Source organism: Elephantulus edwardii, unplaced genomic scaffold, assembly GCF_000299155.1.
Source record: "Elephantulus edwardii isolate Elephantulus edwardi_28Jun2011 unplaced genomic scaffold, EleEdw1.0 scaffold00360, whole genome shotgun sequence".
Taxonomy (NCBI): Eukaryota; Metazoa; Chordata; class Mammalia; order Macroscelidea; family Macroscelididae; genus Elephantulus; species Elephantulus edwardii.
In genome coordinates this window covers 1,545,875-1,568,810 of record NW_006400110.1, presented here as the reverse complement: position 1 = coordinate 1,568,810, position 22,936 = coordinate 1,545,875, and the positions used below count along the sequence as shown (strand labels likewise).

The 22,936-nt window shown below is 38.3% G+C and overlaps 2 protein-coding genes across 3 annotated transcripts in view; one reads left to right on the top strand and one right to left on the bottom strand.

Moving 5' to 3' along the window:
- The window catches only part of AKIRIN2 (akirin 2), a 27,496-nt gene extending 25,644 nt beyond the window's left edge, over nt 1–1,852 (top strand). The window contains exons 4-5 of the mRNA XM_006902034.1: nt 792–863; nt 1,090–1,852. Of these exons, the coding sequence (XP_006902096.1) occupies nt 792–863; nt 1,090–1,100 (83 nt within the window). The 3' untranslated portion in view covers nt 1,101–1,852. The remainder of the gene's footprint in view (nt 1–791; nt 864–1,089) is intronic.
- An 11,221-nt stretch (nt 1,853–13,073) lies between these two features.
- The window catches only part of ORC3 (origin recognition complex, subunit 3), a 152,935-nt gene continuing 143,072 nt past the window's right edge, over nt 13,074–22,936 (bottom strand). For both annotated transcript variants that reach the window (XM_006902032.1, XM_006902033.1), the window contains 4 exons: nt 18,190–18,331; nt 14,799–14,915; nt 13,754–13,830; nt 13,074–13,179 (listed from right to left, as the gene is read on the bottom strand). In XM_006902032.1, the coding sequence (XP_006902094.1) occupies nt 13,074–13,179; nt 13,754–13,830; nt 14,799–14,915; nt 18,190–18,331 (442 nt within the window). The remainder of the gene's footprint in view (nt 13,180–13,753; nt 13,831–14,798; nt 14,916–18,189; nt 18,332–22,936) is intronic.

The following is a 22,936-nucleotide window of genomic DNA, read 5'->3' as shown; positions in this document are numbered from 1 at the left end:
CTATCCTTTGGTCATTGTCCTATGTATGTACTTTGGCAGTAGCAGTCATTAAATCAAAAGACTTCCTGTACTGGGAAAAACTGTCAAGGACCTTTCCAGTGTGCTGAAGAGCAACAGTGTCAGCTTAAAGACCAAGATGCACATGATCCAAGCTGTGGTCTTTTTCATTTACTTCCTGTGCATCTGAAAGTTGGACAGTTGAATAGGATGACAGAAGAAAAATTGATGCCTTTGAGTTGTGGTTTTGGAGAAGAGCAATGAACATCCTATGGATGGCCAAATAGCAAACAGATGTCTTAAAGTGGACCCAGGGTGCCCCTTAGAGGAAAAAACTGCTGAAAGTTCATCTCATGTACTTTGGACATGTTGTTAGGAGAGGCTAGTCCTAGGAAAAGACATCATGTTGGAGTATCAAATACAGAAAGGAAGACTCTTAAGATGGACTGACACAATGACTATGACAGTGGGCTTGAACATGAGCAAAGCCGGGGATAGTGCAGGACAGGGCAAGGTTCATAAGGCAACGACAAGACATAGTCAACTCAATGATGCCAGACAACACAAAAAAAGGGAATAAATCCCACTAGAGCATACATGATGTCAAGTGAAATTTTAGTTCTCTACTCTTCCCATTAGAACATTCTACTAAGATTACTGAGGCTTGAGATTATCAGACTAAAGTGCTAATATAGAACTGCTTTACTGTATATCCTGAATTTGCAATTTATCTAGTTCTAAAGTACTAGTGAGGGAATTTTACTAACATAATTGGTATACTCTTTTATTTATAGAACAATATGATGCATTTGTGAAGTTTACACATGATCAGATAATGAGACGATATGGAGAACAGCCTGCTAGTTGTAAGTATTTGATATTTGAAGTCATAAACTGCAAACAAGATAATTTTTCAAGGAAATAAATTACCATTTTTATATAAAGTTACAGTTTTAACAAATCTTTGAGAAAAAAACATGCAGGAAATATGTAGCAAACTTGATTATTTAAGTACCCAGGGTCAGATTTGGTATGTGTTTAAATTTTGTCCGGGTCTTCGCACTAATTGTCTTTTCCTCCCCTTCCATTTAGATGTTTCATGAATCACGTTTTCTTCAGTTGTGGGCTGCCTTGTTCCTTGTTGAGTTGTTGCAAGAGATCTCAATTATGACATGCAACAATGCCAATAAATACCCTCCTGTGAATACAGGTTGTTACAAGCTTTTGTCAGTGGCAACCACTCTTAGGCAACAACTGGTTTTGGAAATTTCGCTGATGTCAGTACCACCTGGATATGGACCTCTGCTACCTGTATTTAATACCAGTGGCCTCATTTGCTGTATCATTACAATTTGGCTTCTTATTAATGATATATTTGAAAAGGATTATAGCTGGTATTCTAGAACATGCCTTTCACTGGTTGTGTAAATAAAACTGTAGAATGACACTTCAGACTGAAGTTAGCGTGTTTTTTTTTTAATAATTATGCACTACAAATAAGCTGTAACCAGTTATTAATAATTTAGAATGTAATACCAGGACAATGTTAAGCAAATAGCCTACAGTGCTTCCTGTGAAATAGTGAAGGAGTAGGGCATTTCTATATTCAGGACTTACTTGGGTTTCAGATTGGGTTTATATGATTTTTTGGGGGGGGGGCTAGTTTTATTTATTCTATCCATTTCTTTAACAAATGTTTATTGTTGCATTTCCCCCTCCCTTCAAGTGTATGATTGTTTTATTGCCTTGTAGTACTGGAATTTAGTTGAAAGAATAAAGCATTTACTTCCAATATGCTTGGTTTTTAATGCACAGATAGATGGGGGTAATAAGTGAATAAATCCAGTGTTTTAAATGTAACCATTTTTTCAGGAATCAAATAAAGCTGATTTTCTGCTAAGACTTAAAAAAAAATCATTCGTTACCTTGAGATCTAAGCGCTGATAAAAGACTCGAGAGCTGGCTCTAAGTTACTGATATATAATTTACTCTTAAATTCTGTAATTGCTTTATAGAGTGTTTAAGAACATAATAGATTACTTTTAATACTGGCTGAATTTTTTTTTTTTTATTATTATTTTGGTGTGCGTGTACCGTTAAATCAGATCTGACTGGTACAGGAGGAGATTGTTCCTCTTTCCCCGGCAGAGCATCTGGTGGATTCGAACCGTGCACCTCTGGGATTGTAGTTGCAGCTCCTTGCCACTAGGCCACCAGAGCTCCCCTACTGGCTGAATTTTTGTCTCTTGAGACGAGTACAATTCAGTTCATTCTTGTGGTGTTTTGTTTTTTTTTTAGTTAAAAGATGTGAAAGTATGACTCCACAAATTTAACTTACTGTGGTTTTGGTTTACTATAAGAAGAAACACATACTTTTGATTTTTGTTGAATTCGAATAGTGTATTTCTACTAAAATGAAATCTTTCATAAATATACTAGCAAATACTCATTTATACTTGATCTAATTATAAGAAGTAAAAATTAATACGTTTCTTTGTAACATTGGTGATTGCATTTCCCCCCAATCTTCCTTTTGTTCATAAGGTTCCAGGTAATTCATATGCCCACTAGTGTTGGAGCATGTGGGTTAGTAATTTAATTTGGTAATCATAAGGTAGATATTCTTAACCTAACTTTATAGGGATTCTTAACCTCAGCCCTATGGTTTGACAATTAGAGTGGATAAATATTTGTGGTGAGGGCCACTTCTGGTCAGTGGTAGTGTGCTTGACAGTGTTCCTTGGTGGGAAAAAACCATGAAGCACTTGGTTGTTAACTGAAAATATAGGGAAATCAACTCATGGAGTTCTGGTGGAAAAGATTGTGACCGTTCAAATATATCAGCAGCTGGTTGGGAGACAGGTGTGCACTCTGCAGCCTATGGAATGAATTGGACAGTGCAAGAGTCACAATTAACCCAGTGACTGGATAAGTGACAGCATGATGGAATAAATGTAATCCATTGTAGAAGGAATCCTTTTACTGCCTGTATGCTCCTGCTTTCAAAATGCCATGGAGCCATTTGCCACACATGAGCTTGCCATGGGATGAAACGTCTCCAGGGCAACAGCAGCAGCTAGCCTCAGTCCTTAAGACACTGGTAGGATCTCCTTAGTTGTGACCAAAAATGGCTCCAAGACACTTTTTTCTGTTGGAAATTTTTATAGTTGGTTTGAAGGCAAGGCATTATAAATGGAAAACCCATGCTGTTCATCTGAATGCAACCACCACGAAGTCTATTCTAGAAGTAGTTTTTACCAAAAATTCCATTATTACCCTATCCAAGTATGCTTAAGTAGTAGGTGACGTTAATTCCAGAAAGAAAAAAAAATGTATATATATGTATCTTTGGTTACAATTACATGTACTCACTAATAAGATCTCAAGGTTGTCTTGTGGACCTAACCATTGCCTTTAAGGTGACACCTTCCCTTGTGTTTCAGTGTCGAACTACAAAGGCTTTTTCATAGTAGATGATCAGGTTTGTCATCTGAAGTGCTTCTGGATGGTAACTGTTAGTATACCCAAGCCCTGGAAAATCTTAATTCCTAGTTACCTTAAATTAGTTTTAACATTTAGTGTGTTGATATCCATTTTACTCTTAGTAAAAGGCAATCTGTTTACTGAAATGTGCTCACTTTGTAGGTAAGAGCACATACTTGGGCTAGAATAAATTTTTTTGAGGAAAACTGTTACTGTAAGAAACATAAGAAGCTTAAAAATATTAAAAAGTCTGTAGTGGCCTAATTGTAAGAATCTGCTGTATAATCCCAGAGGCACATGTTTCTAATCCAGCTGCTCTCCGTGGGAGAAGGATGGTTAGTCTCTTCCCATGAAATTAATTGCCTCTGAAAACCCGCTGGAGGGTCAGCTGTGAGTTGGTTCTGACTCAGCGGGACACAAAAAACAGCAGCAGCAGGAACTGGACATTAATAAAACAAGTAGTTTTAAGTGTTCTAGTATATCAGCACTGCCTGAAGTATATTTGCCAGGAAAGATTGTACGGTTGCTCCCTAGGAAAAATTTAGAAGAACAGGGAGTGTTGAAGTACTTAATATGCTCCCTAGGTGATCCTAGCAGAAAGAGTTTGGAATAGATTGTTTCAGAACTGTCTACCAAAGGTAAAAAGCACAACTTAATCAGGGTTACTTAAATCTATTCTTTGAACCTACTCCTCAGATGGGAATGAGTCTGCTGGTCTATGTGGTATCTAGTTTGTAGTAGTATAAGCACCTTTCTATATTAGTCCACTATTTAAAGATAGTTTCTAAACACTTAGTGATCATGTGTACTATTTGAAAGTTGGAGAAACGACATTGTACATAATTCTGGTACTCTCGTGTTAGCATGCCATGGAATATGGGGGAAACCTGCATTGCTTACAGCCTCATCTAAATAGGAAATCCTTAAAATCATTCTTATATTCTTGCAAGGAGACATTACATGGTTCAAAGTCAAGAAGGGAGTCAGTCAGGGATGTATTCTGTCTCCATACCTTTTCAGTCTATGCAGAACAGATCATCCGAGATGCTGGGCTGTACGAAGAGGAATGTGGCATCAGGATTGGTGGAAGAGTCATCAACAACCTGCGTTATGCAGATGACACAAACCTACTTGCTGAAACTGAGGAGGACCTGAAGCGCTTGCTGCAGAAGGTCAAGGACTGCAGCCTCCTATATGGATTGAAGCTCAACATCAAGAAAACAAAGATTCTCACCACTGGGCCAATTGGCAGCATTAATATTGATGGTGAAGAGATTGAGATAGTTAACAGTTTTAGTTTGCTGGGCTCCACAGTCAACAACACTCTTGGTAACAGCAACCAGGAAATCAAGAGACGAATTGCATTGGGAAAGTCAGCTGTGAGGGACCTCTCAAGAGTACTGAAGAGCAATGACGTCAGGCTGGAGACTAAGGTGTACCTGATCCAGGCTATAGTCTTCGCAGTTATGTGCTGTGCATCAGAGTTGGATAGTGAATAGGGTTGATAGAGAATAGATGCCTTTGAGCTTTGGTGCTGGAGAAGAGTGTTGAATATACCATGGACTGCTAGAACAAACAGGTTTGTCCTGGAGAAGGTGAAGCAGGAATGCTCCTTGTAGTCAAGGATTCTGAAGCTTTGTCTGACATACTTTGGGCATGTTGCAAGGAAGGACTGGTCTTTGGAGAGGGACATCATGTTTGGCAGAGTGGAGGGGCGGCGGAGGAGTGGAAGACCTTCAATGAGATGGATCAAGTCTGTGACTGGAGCGGTGGGAATAAGTGCTAGGTTGGTTGGCACAGGATAGAACAGCGTTTAGAGCTCTTGTACATAGGGTCGCTATGAGTCGCAAATGACTCAAAACAACAATATATTCTTGTCCTAGATTTGACTAATCATTATTGAAAATAACTGCACGGCTAAGGATGCATTTTAGTGGAAGGGAAGGCCTAGAATATTAAAAAGTATTGAGCTAGTTGTAAAGATAAATTATGGAACCTGTTGTCACACAGTAGTGGTTTTCCTGGGCTATAATCATCCACAGGATACACACTCCATACCATCATTCAGAGACCTCCAGGGTTCGTTCTTTAGCATGTACTCCACGGTGCCAAAAGCAATCTATACTTTAAGGTGGCTGTGCTTATTTATCTAAAGGAATCCTTTAACTCCAATGTATGTTCTTGTGCATGACCTTAAAGTCTAGGAAATCTTGATGTGTAAGATAATAACCAATCTGCTTTCACGAATGTTACTCAAAATGTCTTAAAGGTGATGGTTTGGTTTTGTCAAGTGTCCTGCCTCAGGCTAAGTCTTAGAATGGCAGTGGAATACTAACTAAATGGTTTATTGCCTACCAGGACTAGACTGTACACAGGTACACTGAAGCACTCACACCACTGAGCTTAATGAACAGCAGTGCACCTTTTCTTCACCCATTCCTGACTGAAACAAAATTCTTGCAACTAGTTTTACATTCTTTGCTGTCAAGTCTGTTCTGCCTCATGGGTGCAGAGTAGAACTGGGTTTTTGAAATTGTGACCTTTTGGAACTCGACTGATTGCCCATATAGCCTGTCTGCCCCGTGCCTCTAGATGAGACTGCCAACCTTTCAGCTAAGCAATCAAGTTAACCATTTGTGCCATCCAGGAACCTTGTTTTTTTTTTTTTTTTTTGAGTGTTGATTTATTGTGAAGAGATGGGAAGTTAGCAGACATATTTTTTAAAGCACTAACCACCCTCCCCCCCAAAAAAATAATCCCCCACTGTTGACGAAGAGGAGCCAGGTGCTAGTTTCCGACGGGGGGCACATTCTTGTTGTGGAGATACTGTAAGGCTAAGGCAGTCCACTTCATTTCTTGCTCTTTAACAGATTCTGTGGTGCCACCATTGTCTTGTTCAGGTTCTGGAAGTTCATTCTAGACAACCAAACAGGAAGCCCTGTGCCTCGAACCTTTCCTTTTATAACAACACTTGAAAGTCTGCCATTTTAAAAATGTAAGTTAATAGGAATATTTGTTTTCACTGAAATTCTACTAGAGCAATGGCTAGGTTTCTAATGCTTGAAGACATTTTCTAAATCAACCTTGGGTTTACATTCTTGAAATTAAGCCATTTTAAAAGCTATTAAAAAACGTTCAAGAATATACACAATGTCCTGTGTATACCCACAGGATTTGATTCAGGTTTTTATTAAAGTAGGCGAATAGATGTAGTGAAAACTATTCTGTCCCTGTTTTCATCAAAAAGAATTACTTTGCTAAACTTGTGGTTCCTCACCTAAGCTCTTAAAATGTTTTTTGTATTTATAAATCCATATTTTGTTAATTTAGATGAGTATGTGTAGGTTAAAACATAAAAATTTTTAAAAAGGTATTACCTATTTCTTCTACATATTTATTAACAAGATTAGTCCATTTCTTTAAATTGTTGTCTCTTCCTCTGGTGGTAAAAGAACACTGCGCTGGGAAAAATCAGTAAAGGGTCTCAAGGACACCAGTTGGAGGACTAACTGGCATATGCCATAAACCATGGCATTTTCAGTTGTCTTACAGAATGTGAAAGTTAACAATGAATATGGATGGGTGGAGAATTGTTGCTTTTTAATTTCAGTATTAGTGAGTAATAATGAATATACATAGCATAGACTGTCAGAAGGACAAATTTGTCCTGGAAGAGCAGCTTTTAGGACTGTCTCTGGATTTGGGGCATGTAACCAGGAGAGACCCCTAAAGGAGGGGGGCATCATATCTTGAATTTCCTCAACCAAATAGACTTGAATGTAGCTGTAGTAACAGGCTTGAACACAGCAACGACTGAGGACAGACAGCAAAGGATGTTGGCATTATTTTAATTCAACAGAGATTCAAGGAGTTGGAGCTGACTCAGCACTGAATTGACATGGGCAGTGGTGAATATTTAAAATTTCATTATTAAAAATCATGCTACTGAGCATCCTTGTGTACATACATAAATAATGCATTTTTTTCTTGAAAGAGAAAAGGCCACAAGCTATGTAGAATCATAAAAAAAATGATCAGTATATCCTCTAACTGCCTATGAACTATCCCCTTGTTTTCTGTGTATGTGTGTGAACCGGGACTAAGTGATCAGAATCTACCAAGCCTTTGGATAAAATTTTATATTTATAGGAAAGCCTAGGGTAGAGTAACAAGCTGCACTTTATAGTAATAAGGGTTGACTCTGGCAACTTTAAGGTTGAATTTTTTTGTTAACCAAAGCTTTAGTTTATTCTGACTTGTATCAACCCTGTAATGCAGAGCAGGGTTTCCAGCGTTGTTATCTCTTGGGAAGCAGACTGACTGCCACATTTTTCCCCTGGAGTAGATGGAGGGTTTGAGCTAATCTTTCAGTTATAGCCAAGCATCTAACCAGAAAGTCAAAGACTTCAATATGAACTACATCTCAATGTCAAAAAAATTCTCCTCACTGGACCAACAGGCACTATCATAATAGGTAGATGGAGAAAATACGAAAACTCATGACTTTTCTTACTTGGATCCAGATCTACAATCCTTTGGTACCATACCAGCAAGATCAGGAGACAAATTGCACTGGGAAAAGTGCAGTTAGGGGGCTCTCCAAATTATTGAGGAACAATCATGTTAGCCTGAGGACTAAAGTGTGCCTGTTTCAGACCATGGTTTTTTCAGTCACTTGATAATATAGCTGAGAGCTGGAAAATGAAGAAAAATGATGAGAAGAATTAATGTTGGAAAAGAGTACTGCCACGGGGGACTGAAGAACAAACAGCTCTGTCTTGGAAAAGTTCTAGCCAGAGTGCTCCTTGGAGGAAAAGAAAGCGTTGTCTCACATACTCTGGGCATATTGTTAGGAGAGGGACATCATGCTTTGGAAGGTGAAGGGATGGTGAAAAAGAGGAAGCCCCTCAACCAAGTGGATTGGTACAGTGACTGCAGAAGTGGGCTTGAGTGTTTTAGACACTGAGAATCTACAGTATAGGACAGATCTGTTCATAGTGTCCATATGGGTCATAATTGACTTGATGGCACATAACAGGATATAAAATTATACTGCAAAATAGTTTTAGTTGCTTTATGCATGTTACTAATGAGGTTAAGTTTATTGTACTTTATAAAGTACTTGCATATATAAAATTATTTTAAACCTGTATATATTTTATATATGGGTAGATAAAACAACAAAACCCAAAGCCTTGCCTTCAAGTTGAGTGCAATTCCTAGTGACTCTCTAGTGGGTTTCGGGGACAGTTATGTGTGGCAGGACACTCCAGCTGTTCACCTGTTTATTAGCAGTCTTAACACATCATGCACTATGCTACCAGGACTCCAAAAACTATTTCCTACCCTTGACATTGATTTTTGGCTCAAAAGGTTTTTTCCCCCCCATTAAAACATAAATCCATTTAGCTATTTTTCCTTTGTGGTGAAATGATGATACCCCCCATAAATAGCCAAATATGTCAATTAGAAATTTCCCACAGATCCGTTAACTTATTAAGTGTCTACATAAAAGTTTATTCTCTTCTGTTCCATTGGGCTTTTTCAATAAGAACAAAACTGTTTGAATTCCTGTACCTCTATAAAAAGGTGTTTGTACCTCTATAAAAGATGTTATCTGCCTACTTTTTGTCTTGATGCTTGGGTATAAATTTTATGGTTTACATTCTCATTTGTGGAAAAACTCTTGGGGTTTTGAAGGAAACTGCCCAATATTTATGCAAATATTTTGAGAGAAATGGCATTTTGACCTTTGGCCTATAAAGTGCTAACATTTTCTCCCAAAAGAGACTGCTTAAAGATAGCCACTTTTAGTGATATTTTTCATTTGTGAAATTTATCATTTTAAATAAGTAGCCTCTGTCAATTAGCACTATTAATGATTTTTAAAATCTTGGAATTTCAGAACCTTACTATTAGTTCAGATACTTTAAAATATAGTCTCAAATGAATATTGATTTCTTTTTTTTAAACATGAGTATTTAGAAAAAAAAAAAAACATGAGTATTTAGAAGTTCTTAATATTCCATATATGTTTGGAACTATCAATGTATAAATGCTTAGAGTTTTCACGTCTCAATGTACGTTTCCATTTTAACAGGTTACTGATATTAGTAATTACATTTGTTAATCATGATTTTATACCCTTTTAAAGTTTCCCCCTCTTTTGTTACTCATTTATAATTTCACTGCATGGTGGTCAGAGACTAAGTTCTTCCTCATCCAGTTGGAGTTGACTTTACAGCTGACCTCCCAAGTGGGTTTTCTGAGGCTTTTATATCACAGGAGGAGATTGCCCATCTTTATCTCGTGGAGCTACTGGTGGATTTGAACAGCCAGAGAGGCACTCCTTTTGGTTTAGTGGTGTAGCTTCCTACCAGCTAGGCCAGAAACTGTTCTATATGGTACATGGTATGTGTGGAGATGCTCTTGGTGGCTTAATGTATGGTCGTAGCACTAACAAAAAGGAAGATTCTGATACCTAGGATTGATTATACATGTGTTCAGTCTAGCTTCAGCTAGTCTGGTACACATTTTGTATGTATTGTGCTTTAGGCATCATGTGCATTTCTGACTGTGGCACAGGGTAGAATTTGATTCCCTGTTGGTTTAGGTTTGGTTCTCTAGAAAAGTAAATTATTAAAAGTATATATAAGGAGAGAGATTTATCTTAAGAAAATGCTTCAAATGTTTGTAGAAGCTGGCAAATCCAGATCTATGGTTTCATCCAGTAGACTCCTCCAGATTCACTTAGATGCAGAAGTGAATCATATTGGTAGGCCAGAAGCTCAACTCCAAAGTGAAGAGCTAGATGCAGGATCCAGCTAGTGATCCCGGTCAGAATGTCAATTTACTTACATACTTAAATACATACTAATTGTTGTGAGGAGAGACCGGTCCTTGGAGAGGGACATCATGCTTGGGAGGGTGGAGGGACAGTGCAGGAGAGGAAGGCCCTCTATGAGGTGGATTGATTCAGTGACTGGGATAATTGGGATGGGAGTGTCAGAGACGGTGCGACTGGCACAGGACAGCGGAGTTTAGGGCTGTTGTACATAGGGTCGCTATGAGTCGCAAGCGACTCGACGGCACATAACAACAACAACAAATACATACACACACTTTTTCCCCTCCAGTGCAGGCCACACCCTTGAGCAGATGACTTCTACATTGAATCAGGGCTATGACCAGATTAAGGATGTTACATCCTACCTAATCCTTTATCAGGTCAGGGCTGACCATATCAGACCACATTTCAGTGACTGGTAATAACTATATTACATGACTGCCACATTACTAACATAAATGTCAAATCATGGTGAAGCTGACATACAATTTGAACTATGGGATCCTGGGTTTCACTGATATATAGCCCTATTGCTGCTGCTGGGTTCCATCAAGGCAGAAGCGACCTACAGCTGACCCTCCAGCGGCTTTTCAGAGGCTGTGAATGGCACAGGAGATCGCCTATCTTGTGGATTCAAACCACTTGACTTTGGGTTGGTATCACAACTCTTGAGATGGAGCTTTAGAATCCTTGCCTCCAAGGAGCAGCCTGGTCTCACCCTCTCCAGGACAAACCTGTTTGTTCCTAGTAGTCCATGGTATATTTAATACTCTCCTCCATCAACTCCTATTATCCTTAGTCACTGTCCAGCTCTCTGATGCACTGCAAGCAGTTGTGAAGACCATGGCACTTTAGTCTCTAGAATGACATAATTGTTCTTCAGTACTCTGGAGATTCCCTGACAGCAGATTTTCCAATGCTATTCATCTTTTGATTCCTGTCTGTGTTAGTGTTGATTGTGGAACTAAGCAAGCCAAAGCTGTTAGCAATCTCAGTCTCTTTTCCGTCTATCATGATGGTGCTAGTTGGCCCAGTGGTGAGAATCTTTTGTTTTCTTGATGTTGAGCTGCAGTCTAGAACTGCAGCAAGTGTTTCATGTCCTCTTCAGTTCCAGCAGACAGGGTTGTGTCTGCATAACACAAGTTGTTGATTCCTGACAAAGGAGGAAGTTAAAGCTGCTCTGAAGAAACTGACCCCAGGAATTGATGGCATAAAAATAGACATATTTCAACAAACAGATGCTACCCTGGACACGTTCACCAGGTTGTGCCAAGAAATCTCCCTGGCCAGTGGACTGGAAGAGATCCATATTCCCATTCCAGTTCAAAGCCATGATAGTTACTTTTGTATACCAGAATTAAGTTTTAGGTATAAATTATTTTTTTCCCTCAAAGACAAAATCTGCCAAAAAAAACCCCAACCCCAAATAGCTGTAATTAACATGGCTAGTTCAGAGGTTCAATTAAAGCAATTTTTACTGGACTTCGATAACCATATACTTGCATTGTAATTTTGATATGTTTGTGAGTAGTTCTGAACAAGAGTCGATGAATTACCTTGTACTAGTAAACTATTAGGGAGCACTGTTAGCACCAACTGCTCCCTGGGAGAAGGATGGGCATTCGCCTCCTGTATTATTAACTACCTCTGAAAACCCGCTGCAGGGTCAGCTATGGGTTGTTTTCAACTTGATGGAATGTAACAATAGTAAAGTATTAAATACTGGATGGCGCAGGAGAGGAAGGCCCTCTATGAGGTGGATTGATTCAGTGACTGGGATAATTGGGATGGGAGTGTCAGAGACAGTGCGATTGGCACAGGACAGAGCGGAGTTTAGGGCTGTTGTACATAGGGTCGCTATGAGTCGCAGGCGACTCGACGGCACATAACAACAACAACGTGTACTAGTCCTTGGTTCATTATATCTTGATGAGGCCATATGAGAGATGAACACATCATTTAAATTGGGCCTTACTCTAAAGGGTTTACTGTCTGGAAGAGTCTACAATAGTCTTGAAGTAACACACTTACTGCCTTTAAGCATAAAGTTCAGGACCTGTAAACTCTCAGACTACAGGAAATAGGGAGGCAGCACAGAATCATGTAATTAATCAGGAGAAATAAATCTAGAGGATATTCATGTTACTTAAAATTTACTAGAGTGGGGAAGACCAGTGTAAGAAATTGGGGACGAGGACTGATTATAAATAAACTATAAATAAATAACACTCTGTGGTAAAGGAATTTATTTTATTTATTTTTTTTTTAAATTTTTTTTGTGTGTGTGTGTGTGTGCGTGTACCGTCAAATCAGATCTGACTGGTACAGGAGGAGATTGTCCCTCCTTACTCGGCAGAGCATCTGGTGGATTCGAACCGTTCGCCTCTGGGATTGTAGTTGCAGCTCCTTGCCACTAGGCCACCAGAGCTCCCCTAGGAATTTATTTTATATAGTGCATTTTAAGAACAACTCACTCATAATTTGGCAATGATTTTTTTTTTCAAAGTTATACCACCAGATATAACACCAGACCAAATGATACTGATCAGATACTGAATGAAGTATCCCAAAAATGTTTCAAAAGACACTTGTTTAGGGTTAGCAAGCACATTTCTTTGCTGGTTAAGTACACACTGGGATTATACATTATTTCACCCAAATAGATGAACAGAGTAGCATTTACATATGATCAGCCTCCTCTTCTCCTGAAACAAACTGTGATCCTCTCTCTCTACACATTTGCCTTCTAGCAGCCTCCCCATGTCAGCCTTGCCACGTGGTCAGTCTTCTGTTTCGTAGGTTTTATAAATCCCAGAAGTTCTAACTCAGAAACTGCTCTAATAAACCGAGCACTAGAGGCAACAGCTAAGGAAATGCATCAGGTTGTACTTTTCACAAAAAGAGGCAAAAATCTCAGTGCCAGAATATTTAGTAAACCGAAGGAGGCAGTTCAACTATATGATCTTAAACTCTGGCCATTATTGGAAAACATTAAATGTGATGTGAATCTACCCACTAAAACATGAAAGAAAAGCATTCAATACTTACTGGAATCTAACTGCTTCAAACAGTACTCTCCTAGGTTTCTAGAAGTTAACAGCTTTGAAAACTATAGAGTGTATAATATTGATGGTTTCATTTTAGGTGAATCTTTAAAAATCTATACTTTGAAATGTTTTCATAAATTTTTTACTTATAACATTTAAAACAAACTGGCCTTATTTTAGATTGAATTCAGAGAAAATATGTAGAAAACTGGAATTATTCTGGAAAGTTAGATTAATAGTATTCATAACTATAAAGCTTAATCATAAAAGGCAAAATAGTTTGGAGCATGGCTTTATAAATCTTCAGATTTTAAACTCACACTATAAATTTATATACTGTGTGCAAATAAACATTGTACATCTAGTTTTGAAAGGATACTGGATAATTTCACTCGTTTCTTCTGAGATTGTAGAATCTGCATTCATTTCAGCAGCTGTCACAACTGTTGCAAAAGCCTATTGAGGGGACCAAACAAAAAAATAAAAGTCTGTGTAAGTGCCCAGCATAGCACTTTCTTTGACAGTTTTATCATGGGAGCACTTAGGCATTTACTGTGTCTGAGACTTGACTTTCCTCATCACCAAATTTCAGATTCTCAAAATCAAGTGATGACTACATTAACTCAATTACTCTGTACATTACTCTGTACATTATTTCAAAGAACCAAGATGCATGCAGAGGAAAACAAGAAACAAAGTGAGCCAAAGCCAGAAATTAAAGCAAGCCCCCACATTTATTCATCAACTTCCCTAACCTCAGGAAGAAAGATGCCCATTTCTCTTAGATGCAGGCAAAAATGTCTATATTTTTAAGTGGTGACAACTATCAAACAGGACCTTCCATAGAGCTAGCTCAGTTTTTACAAAACTCTTCTGATGAGGAAGAGTTCTTATTTTAAAAAGTATTAATAGTGTCTGCTGCCTTGCCTATTATCCCTTGTACTTCCACTTCCTGATTGCTAATCTTGTATAGTCATTATAAGATATAAATTTTTTTCCATTTATGAAACAGGAGATGCTAGTTAATAATACATTTCTGTATTTTGTGGAATAACATATATAACAAATGTAAATTGTTATTCTTAATATTAATTATTGGGTTAGATCATATACTTATTTTGACCTTGCATGAACTCAGAACTTGTCTGGTTGAATGGTGTACAGTTATTAAGTAAGGATAGCAGTGGGGTTTTTAAATAGTTGGCAATATTTTCTTTTTTTTAAATTTCTTTATTTGTCATTTCACCCCCCACCCCGAGATGGCAATATTTTCTAAAGATCTTTTGATGATTTAGAATTTTAAAGCAAAAGATAGGGCACTAAAAAGAGAAAATGGTGAGCTCCAAAGTAATAAAATTATAAAACCATTGTGAGAAGTTGTCAGTGGATTGGTGGGCACATAGTTGGGGTTTTCCCGCACCTACCTCTGACCAGTCCACAAGGTTGATCAGCCTGCTGCACTCTAGGTGCAGTTTATATGCTATGCAGATGTCGGGTGCAGTATTCGGGATGCAGCCTTCTTCATTCTTCAGAACTTCATTCTAAAAATAGTAATAAACCAAACTGTCCAGAAATGATTGAAAACAAAATCAGACACTAATAAACACCTTAACCTAAATTTATTAACTAATTAATGAAATCTATTAGTTTCTAAACATGTCCTGCTTAATAAGCTGCATTTATGATCAAGATTGGGTCTTAATAATCCCTCCAGCTAGCTCCTAGTCACTGGAGCATTATTTCCAGGATTAGAAGACAATATTTTCATTTTTCTGAGGCCTAAATGCATTTCTGATTACCCTAAAAAGCTTCTGGAGTTCTTTGTGAATTTTCAGTAAAATTCCATTCCAACATAATTATCTAAATTCTAGATATTACTCTTTTCCCAGGGGTGTATGTAACGGAAAAGATTATTCTGTCAACACAGAAAATACTAAATGCTACTAACCATTAGTGTTTATCTAGCATGTCTTACCTCCACCTCTGTTGATGTTGTTAGGTGCCAACTCACAGCGACCCTATGAACGAAATACCTGAGCACTGTTGATAGAGTTTCTGGAGGCAAGCCATTTCGGAAGTGGATGCCACTCCTGCTTCCAAGCTTGTTTTAATCAGGAAGCTCCACTAAACTCTCCACCACTGGTAACCATTATCACATTTGGCACATCAGAGTCAGAGTGTTTAGCATCACAGCAATCATGAGTTACTCTGTACAGTTACACAGACCACTGCTATACCACCTAGAAGAATATTTGACAAAAAAACCAATCTGAACCAGGCTTGAGGGCTGCAGATTAAAATCACCCATCTTGGGCTTGGTAGCATAACTTTCTGTCCACTAGGCCAGCGTAGCTCTCTCTATGCCTCCACCTTTAGATTATCATTTATTCTACCAAAGACAAGCAAACATACCAGTAACAAAATGTGAACAACCACGAGTTAAAGAGTTCATTTTTTTCTCTTCTTTACACAATCATGGTCCTCATTACCATAACCATTAAAAACCACAGCTTAATACTTTCTTACTCAATATTCTATTGTATGGCAATTTATATGCCACTTTACAATAGGAAATCTGTAAGTAGGATGCTCCTTATAGATTTTATGCAGTTATTACTTGGCTTTTGTGATAAAATTTTGAGATGCTTAACACTTCCCAAATACAACATATAAATAACTTACAGTAATGCTTGACGTGATCATTTTACAGAGTCATATGTAAGCTGCTAGTGACCCTATGAACATAGACAACATCACAACAGATGGTAAAGAGACTGAACTTGTTAACAGTTTCATCTTGCTTGGATCTACAATCAACACCCTTGGTACCAGCAGTTATGAAATCAAAAGACCAGTCACAGTTGGAAAATTTGGTGTCAGGGGCCTCTCTAGAGCACTAAAATATAATGATGTCAGCATAAAGACTATGGTGTTCCCAATCCAAGCAACAGTCTCCTCAACTGTTACTCATGAGAAAATTAGTTTAAAATTCTGAACTGTCCTGAGCAGGAATAATCTGCTTTCTGAATTTCTGGGAATTGGTGAATGGACTTTACACAAGCGGCTCTGCTGTATTGTCCTGGAGGTATAACCTGGTGGATCACTGGCCATAATCTACACTCACCTCTGTAACAGTCTCTAAGGAGATCTTACTTTGGTTTATAATATGAGATGAAATTCCACAGGATTGTTTTTCTTTTCTGTGAGAAGTAACTCTTAGGATCTATTAGTAAGTTACTTGGCCATACTATCTGAGTCATTTCCTGCCATTAATGTCTGTAGAAAAAAATTTCTTTATTTTTCTAACAGTGGCAGTAAGTGTTCCTGAGTAATTTCTCTGAACTAGTTTTTTCACAAGAAGGGCATACAGTTTATGTAAGATAAAAAATACAGGCAACATCATATTGAAATCCCTTCTGAAGTCTAAAAAATTTAAAAAAATGTATGAAAGAAGTGTAACTTGAACTTGTTAAATGTTTGTTGTTGCTGTTGTTCGGTGCCGAGTAAAACTCAGTGATCACAAGAACAAAAGATTTGAACCCTGTTCTATCCTGTGCCATCCTCACACTCCCTGACACCCAAGAGCTCACTGCAGCAGCGAACGTGTCGATCCAGTTGGTTGAGGCTCTTCCTTTCCATCGCCAACCGTCACTCTTCCCAACATCATGTCTTTCTCCTCTCAAAGGAATAGCCCCTCCTAGTACCATGTTCCAAGTATGTGAGGTTAAGCCTCATCATCCTTGCCTCCAAAGAGTACTCCAGCTGCACCCTCTCCAAGACATACCTGTTTGTGCTCTTGGCCATGCATGGGATGCTTAGTGCTCCGAGGCATCAATTCGTCAGGTTTTTTCCTGTCATCCTTGTCTAGCTCTCAGATACACAGCATGTAATTGGAAAGACCATGGCCTGAATCAGACGCATCTTATTTATAGCATTATTGTGCTAAGTCTGTAGGCTGAACTAAACGCTAAAGAAATGAATTGTCAAAACAACTATGAGATACCATCTCACCCCAGTAAAAAATAGCAAAATTCAAAAGAGAAGCAAATGTCAAATACTGACGAGGTTGTGGAGAAACTGGAACCTTATTCACTGTTGGTGGGAGTGTAAAATGGTGCAACCACTGTGGAAGGCTGTATGATGCTTTCTCAAAAAGTTGCAAATAGAAATACCATTTGACCCAGCAATTCCACTCCTGGGAATATACCCTAAAGAAACCATAACTGCCACCCAAGAAGATAAATGCACACCCATGTTTATTGCTGCTTTGTTCACAATAGCAAAGAGTTGGAAGCAACTCAAGTGCCCATCAACAAACTAATGGATAGAGAAGCTGTGGTATATTCACACAGTGGAATTCTTGCTGCATTGAAAAACAAGGAACTCATGAAATACTATACAAAATGGGTGACCCTGGAGGACATTATTCTGAGTGAAATATCTCAGTACAAAAGGACAAATACTACATAGTGCCACTGTTGTAAAACAGGACTGACATCTGGGTTGGGGGGGAACTTAGGAAAAGAGGGGAACACAGGATTAGGTACTATTATCAGGACAAGATTCCAGAAAAAGAAATGCTTAGTGAAGTGGACTGTGGATTTGGGGAGTGGGGGTGGGTTTGTATAACAAAGAATATTTTTTTTTCTTTTCAAAGAGAAACGCGAACTGGGGCAGGGTGGGGGGCGGTGGGCAGGGAGGGAAATGTGCAACAATGAATGAATGAGGGAAAAAAACATTAAAAAATGGGAAGAATATGCTGTAAAAAAAAAGTTGCATTAAAAAAAAAATCCAAAAAAGAAATGTGTTTCTTACCTTGAGGTAATAATAAGGATTGTTGAGGGCAGTGTGGAGGGCGATTCGAGGAGAAGCATTTAGGTGGTCTCGCAGGGTGTGAGCAGCAGTGAAGTACACCACCTCATGCAGGGGCTGTGTCTCTGGAGGGAGAAGGTAGTCTCTGAAAGAGTCAAAGGAAGATACTGGCTTTTAAATATGCGTAGGCTTATTAGCAGTTTGTGAGAGCTCTGGTGCTAAGAAGCTGCACTACGATCCCAAAGGTGGTTTGAATTCACCAGCTGCTGTGCAGAAGGATGGGCAGTCTCCTCCCATGTGATCTACTGCCTCTGAAAACTCCAAGGAGGGTCTACTAGGTGTCAGTTCTGACTTGATGCCATACAACAACAAAAAAAGCCCAGGTTTGTCAACTCTGCAAAGGACTGAGCAATTTATTTAAAAAGTGAAAAGAAATAAAGTACAACTCAATTACTTAACATTTGCACGTATTTCACATAATGAGAAAACTACTGCCATTTCAACCATGCTGTATAACTATCACCAATAGCTACTTCAGAATTTTTCCATCACTTTTAACAAAAACTCACTATCTCTTAAGCAATAACTCTCTGCAATACAGTATTTTAAAACCTTCCTCAAGATAATACACATTTCTATTAAGAAGTAAAACTGTAGAAATAAATGTACACATCACATTTCTGCTTAAAAATATTTATAGTATAAAGAAATAATGTCAAACAGTGGATAGAGAAGCTGTGATATATTCACACAATGGAATACTATGCTGCACTGAAAAACAAGGAACTCGTGATATTCAAAATGGGTGACCCTGGAGGACATTATGCTGAGTGAAGTATCTCAGTCACAAAAGGACAAATACTGCATGGTGCCACTGTTGTTAAACAGGACTGACCTTGGGGTTGGGGGGAGACTGAGAAAGATGGGTTCAATAATGTTAACTGTATTGAAACAGATGAGGGAGAAAACTGTTGAAAAGGGATATGTGATTAGGTATTTTTGTCATGATAGGAGTCCAGAGCGAAGGCTGCATAAGAGTGGACCTGGGGGGAGGGATTGTAAAACAATGAAACAATTTTATTTTTCCAAGAGGGTAGTGTACTAAGGGAGAGGGTTGGGAGGGGAGAAAAGTGCAACCTGTAAATTTTCACTGAAATTAATAATAAATTTTCTTTAAAAAGCCTCTACATCTTGCTGTTCCTGACCTTTATACTATAATAGACAAAGAGCTAGTCAATAAGTCTTTTCTTTTAAGAACTACCTTCCTTCTGTAACTTGATTTGTGCCACTGTTAGAACCTCTACTTGGAATATGATTGCTTTTAATTTTTGACTCACGTACTTTTAACTTGTTAGTTAAATTTGTGTCTTCTAGGCTGCAGCAGTTCCATGATGCATCTTCAAGGATATGAACATGTATGGCTAAGTACAACTGATAACAGTGCATCTAAATTCCAAAATCAATCTCCATAATAGTCTACGTGTTTCCTACTGCCAAATGGGCCCTTTAGTGAGAGAAGATCTTCACCCTGAAACCTACAGCATCCCTTTTCAGCAGGAAGTAGCTAAGAGAATATGCCGTCCCCTTTTCCTTATGAATCAGGATGAAATCTCTCTCAGGGAGGAGTGATAGGGAATGGCAAAGGACACACTGACAAAGGAGATTAATCAGAAATGGTTTTGACAAGCACTGTGGCAATGGGACAAATTCAACTTTCAACCTGAATCCTTCTGATCATCTGGAGATTTTTGACAGTATTTCTTTGAATTTATTATGTTTATTTGTTTGCGTATAAAGGATGCTCATCTAGATGATAACATAATTATGAGAAAAACAAAAGGGGGTAAGTATGGGAAGCCAATACTAAATATTTGTAATAAACTGAATGCTATTTAAATTAAAAACAAAAATAATGTCAAACAATGAATGAATATTTTAAAAAATGAACTGTGGGAGAAGGGAGTAAAATGTGCAACAATGAATGAATGAATGAAAATCTAACTTCTCTGTAAATGTTCATTAAAATCACAACATTTCATTAAAAATACGTCAAGAGTATTAATGGAATTTCTTAAGTTTACAACACTCTGACAGCCACATTCTCTATCCTAGAAGACATCTCCTGGCAGGGGCACTAGTCCCTGATGGGGAGGCTTCATTTTAGAACACAAACATGTCTAATTGGTGTCTTTTACATGGGGATAATACTTCAAAAGCTTCTTATATGGAAGACTGATTTTAACTTTAGAAGGCAACAAGTATTAAATTTTTATTTCAGAATAATGAATAGGTGAAATGTTCATTAATAAAATTCCATTTATTTAAAAAAACCAAATTAATGTCAACTTGAGATTTTTCTATTTTCTGTCTATGAGCTAGGTGAAATCAATGGCATCTGTAACTAGGCATTAAAAACCTGTGATACCTCTCTAGGACTGTGCTCAGGGTGGCATGTGGGAAGGAAGATGCCTTATAGTGCACCAAGTATCAATCAGTAACTCAAAGTAGGTAACTTAAATCCCTTTATAAAGAAACATTCTTCCCACCTGACCAATCTGTTAGCTTTCCCCACCTATCTAGAGGAACAGCCAGGCAGCAGAGGACCAACAGTCTTCTCTTGCTCCTTTGAGGAAGGGGATACCTCTAATTAGAGAATGCCTAATACTTGCTCCACCCTGATGTGGGCCACAGCTTTGAGGAAACAGGAAGTGAGGGAGGGTAGTAATCATGCTCTGATCTCCACATCACCTTCTCCAGGTACTAAGAGTTCTGGTACTATGCTCATTTCATTTCTCTGTCCTTCTCCGGAGTGAGGCAAAACAAAACTCATTTTCCAAGAGTGTATGATTATGACTTGACCTTCACTAGGGACCACTATGGTATCTAAGTACCATAACATTTTAATTGAAGTTCTAAAGATTTCATTTCACTTTGATACACTATCAATGCCCACAGAAACAGTAGTCAAGAAATTAAACATGTTTCACTGGGAAAATCCGTAAGCAAGGATAATGTGGTAAAGAACAGAGAATATACCATGGTCTACCTACCAAAAGAACAGAACAAATATGTCCTGGAAGATGTGAAACCAGAATGTTTCAAAGCAGCAAGGAGATGAGCCTTTGTCTCACATACTTTGGGTCTACCATTAAGAGAGTCTAGTTGTAGCAGACGTGATGCTTGGTGGAAATTAAGAGGAATCAAAAGGCAGGCCCTTAATGGGTGGACTGGCGGCTGGGAGCATGGCTGTGGTGGTACCATTTCATTCCTGTACCCAGGGGCATAAGAAGTTGGAACCACAACCTGTCCTCACAACATTTTAATTTCTCAATAGTGAGTTAATTTAGCTGTGGCTTCAGAAATTGTACCTGTGATGTGGACTCCACTTATCAGTCAAGGCTGTCACTCAAGGACTTAAGTGAAACTCCTCTTAGGGGTACGGGATTGATACCAAACAAAGCAACCAGATAGGAAGTCAATTTCAGAAACTTTGCATATGTATTTATTTTAAACATCTTTATATTTAATACTTAGAAATTCAGGTAAGTCACTAGACAAAAAGCATTTTGAGATATCTTTATAGAATCTCCATTGGAGATAAAATGACATTATTTTGTTTTCACTAAGCTCTTATCAATTAAGTATCAGTCGTGACAAAACATCATGAAATACAATTTGTAACTGCGGGCTTGGTGCTTGGTACAGAAAAGTACCACTGCAGATTATTTGTTTTGGGAAGAATCTGGCATTAGAGGATATGACCCTCATTTTGAGTTGTGATCTGAGTTTATAAACAAAAGAAAAGTACTTCCCTCTCCTTTATAAAAGGGGGGTGGCTCTGAGGGAAGTAGTTGGAGCAATTAGGCTAGAGGACTATCAGGTGAAGCTTGTTACTTTGATGAAACAAGCAACACAAGAAAGTGGCAATGTCCAGCATTTTGCCCAAAAGCTATCCCTAACACACTATGAAGTGTGCCTCCTTAAGGTGACCTGTTCTGTGGTGAATGCAAAAAGCTCTGTTCATATGTGTGTACATGGCCCTCGTGGGCTATGTGCCTTCAGACAAAGGAAGTGGCTTTTCTCTGCCTAGGTCACAGCCATTCTGGGCTTTGGCTGCCACGTGACTTCTCAAGTCTTGTTCCCTCTACCATACAATTGTACTTCTCTCCTGGAAAAGATAATCTTAGTAAAACAGTAAATATTATTGTGGAAAAGTTTTTGATTCCACAAAACAACACATTTAACCTAGTATGCAGAAATTAAGCAAAAAGGAAAAGATTCTTTAGGACTTGACAAATTACAAGGCTTCCTAAGGAAATATTTTGAATGGCTGTATGAAAAAAACAAAACAAAACAGGATTATACTGCATAAGGCTAGATTCTGAGGAATTCTGTAAGAATTGAATCAGAGTGTAATAAAGAAATCAGAATATGTAAAGAGAAGAAAAAAGGCGCTGGTAGAAAAGGCTTCATCTTAGACAATAAGGCTGACTGAAGCAGGTCAACTGTGTATGCACGAGTTGTGGCACATGTCATTCATTGTCAGGAAGTAGCTTTACTGGTAGATTTCAAATGCCATTAAAAAGAAGATGATGAGTAAACAGTAAGCAATGATGAGTAAGTTTCTATTTTTTTTTTATTAATTTTTTTTATTGGGAAAAACATATTGGGGGTACAAGGAGGTGAGGGTTGGGGGCAGAAGGGTGAGGATGGGCCAGGATGCAGTTGCAGAGCTGCACAGTTTGGTCGG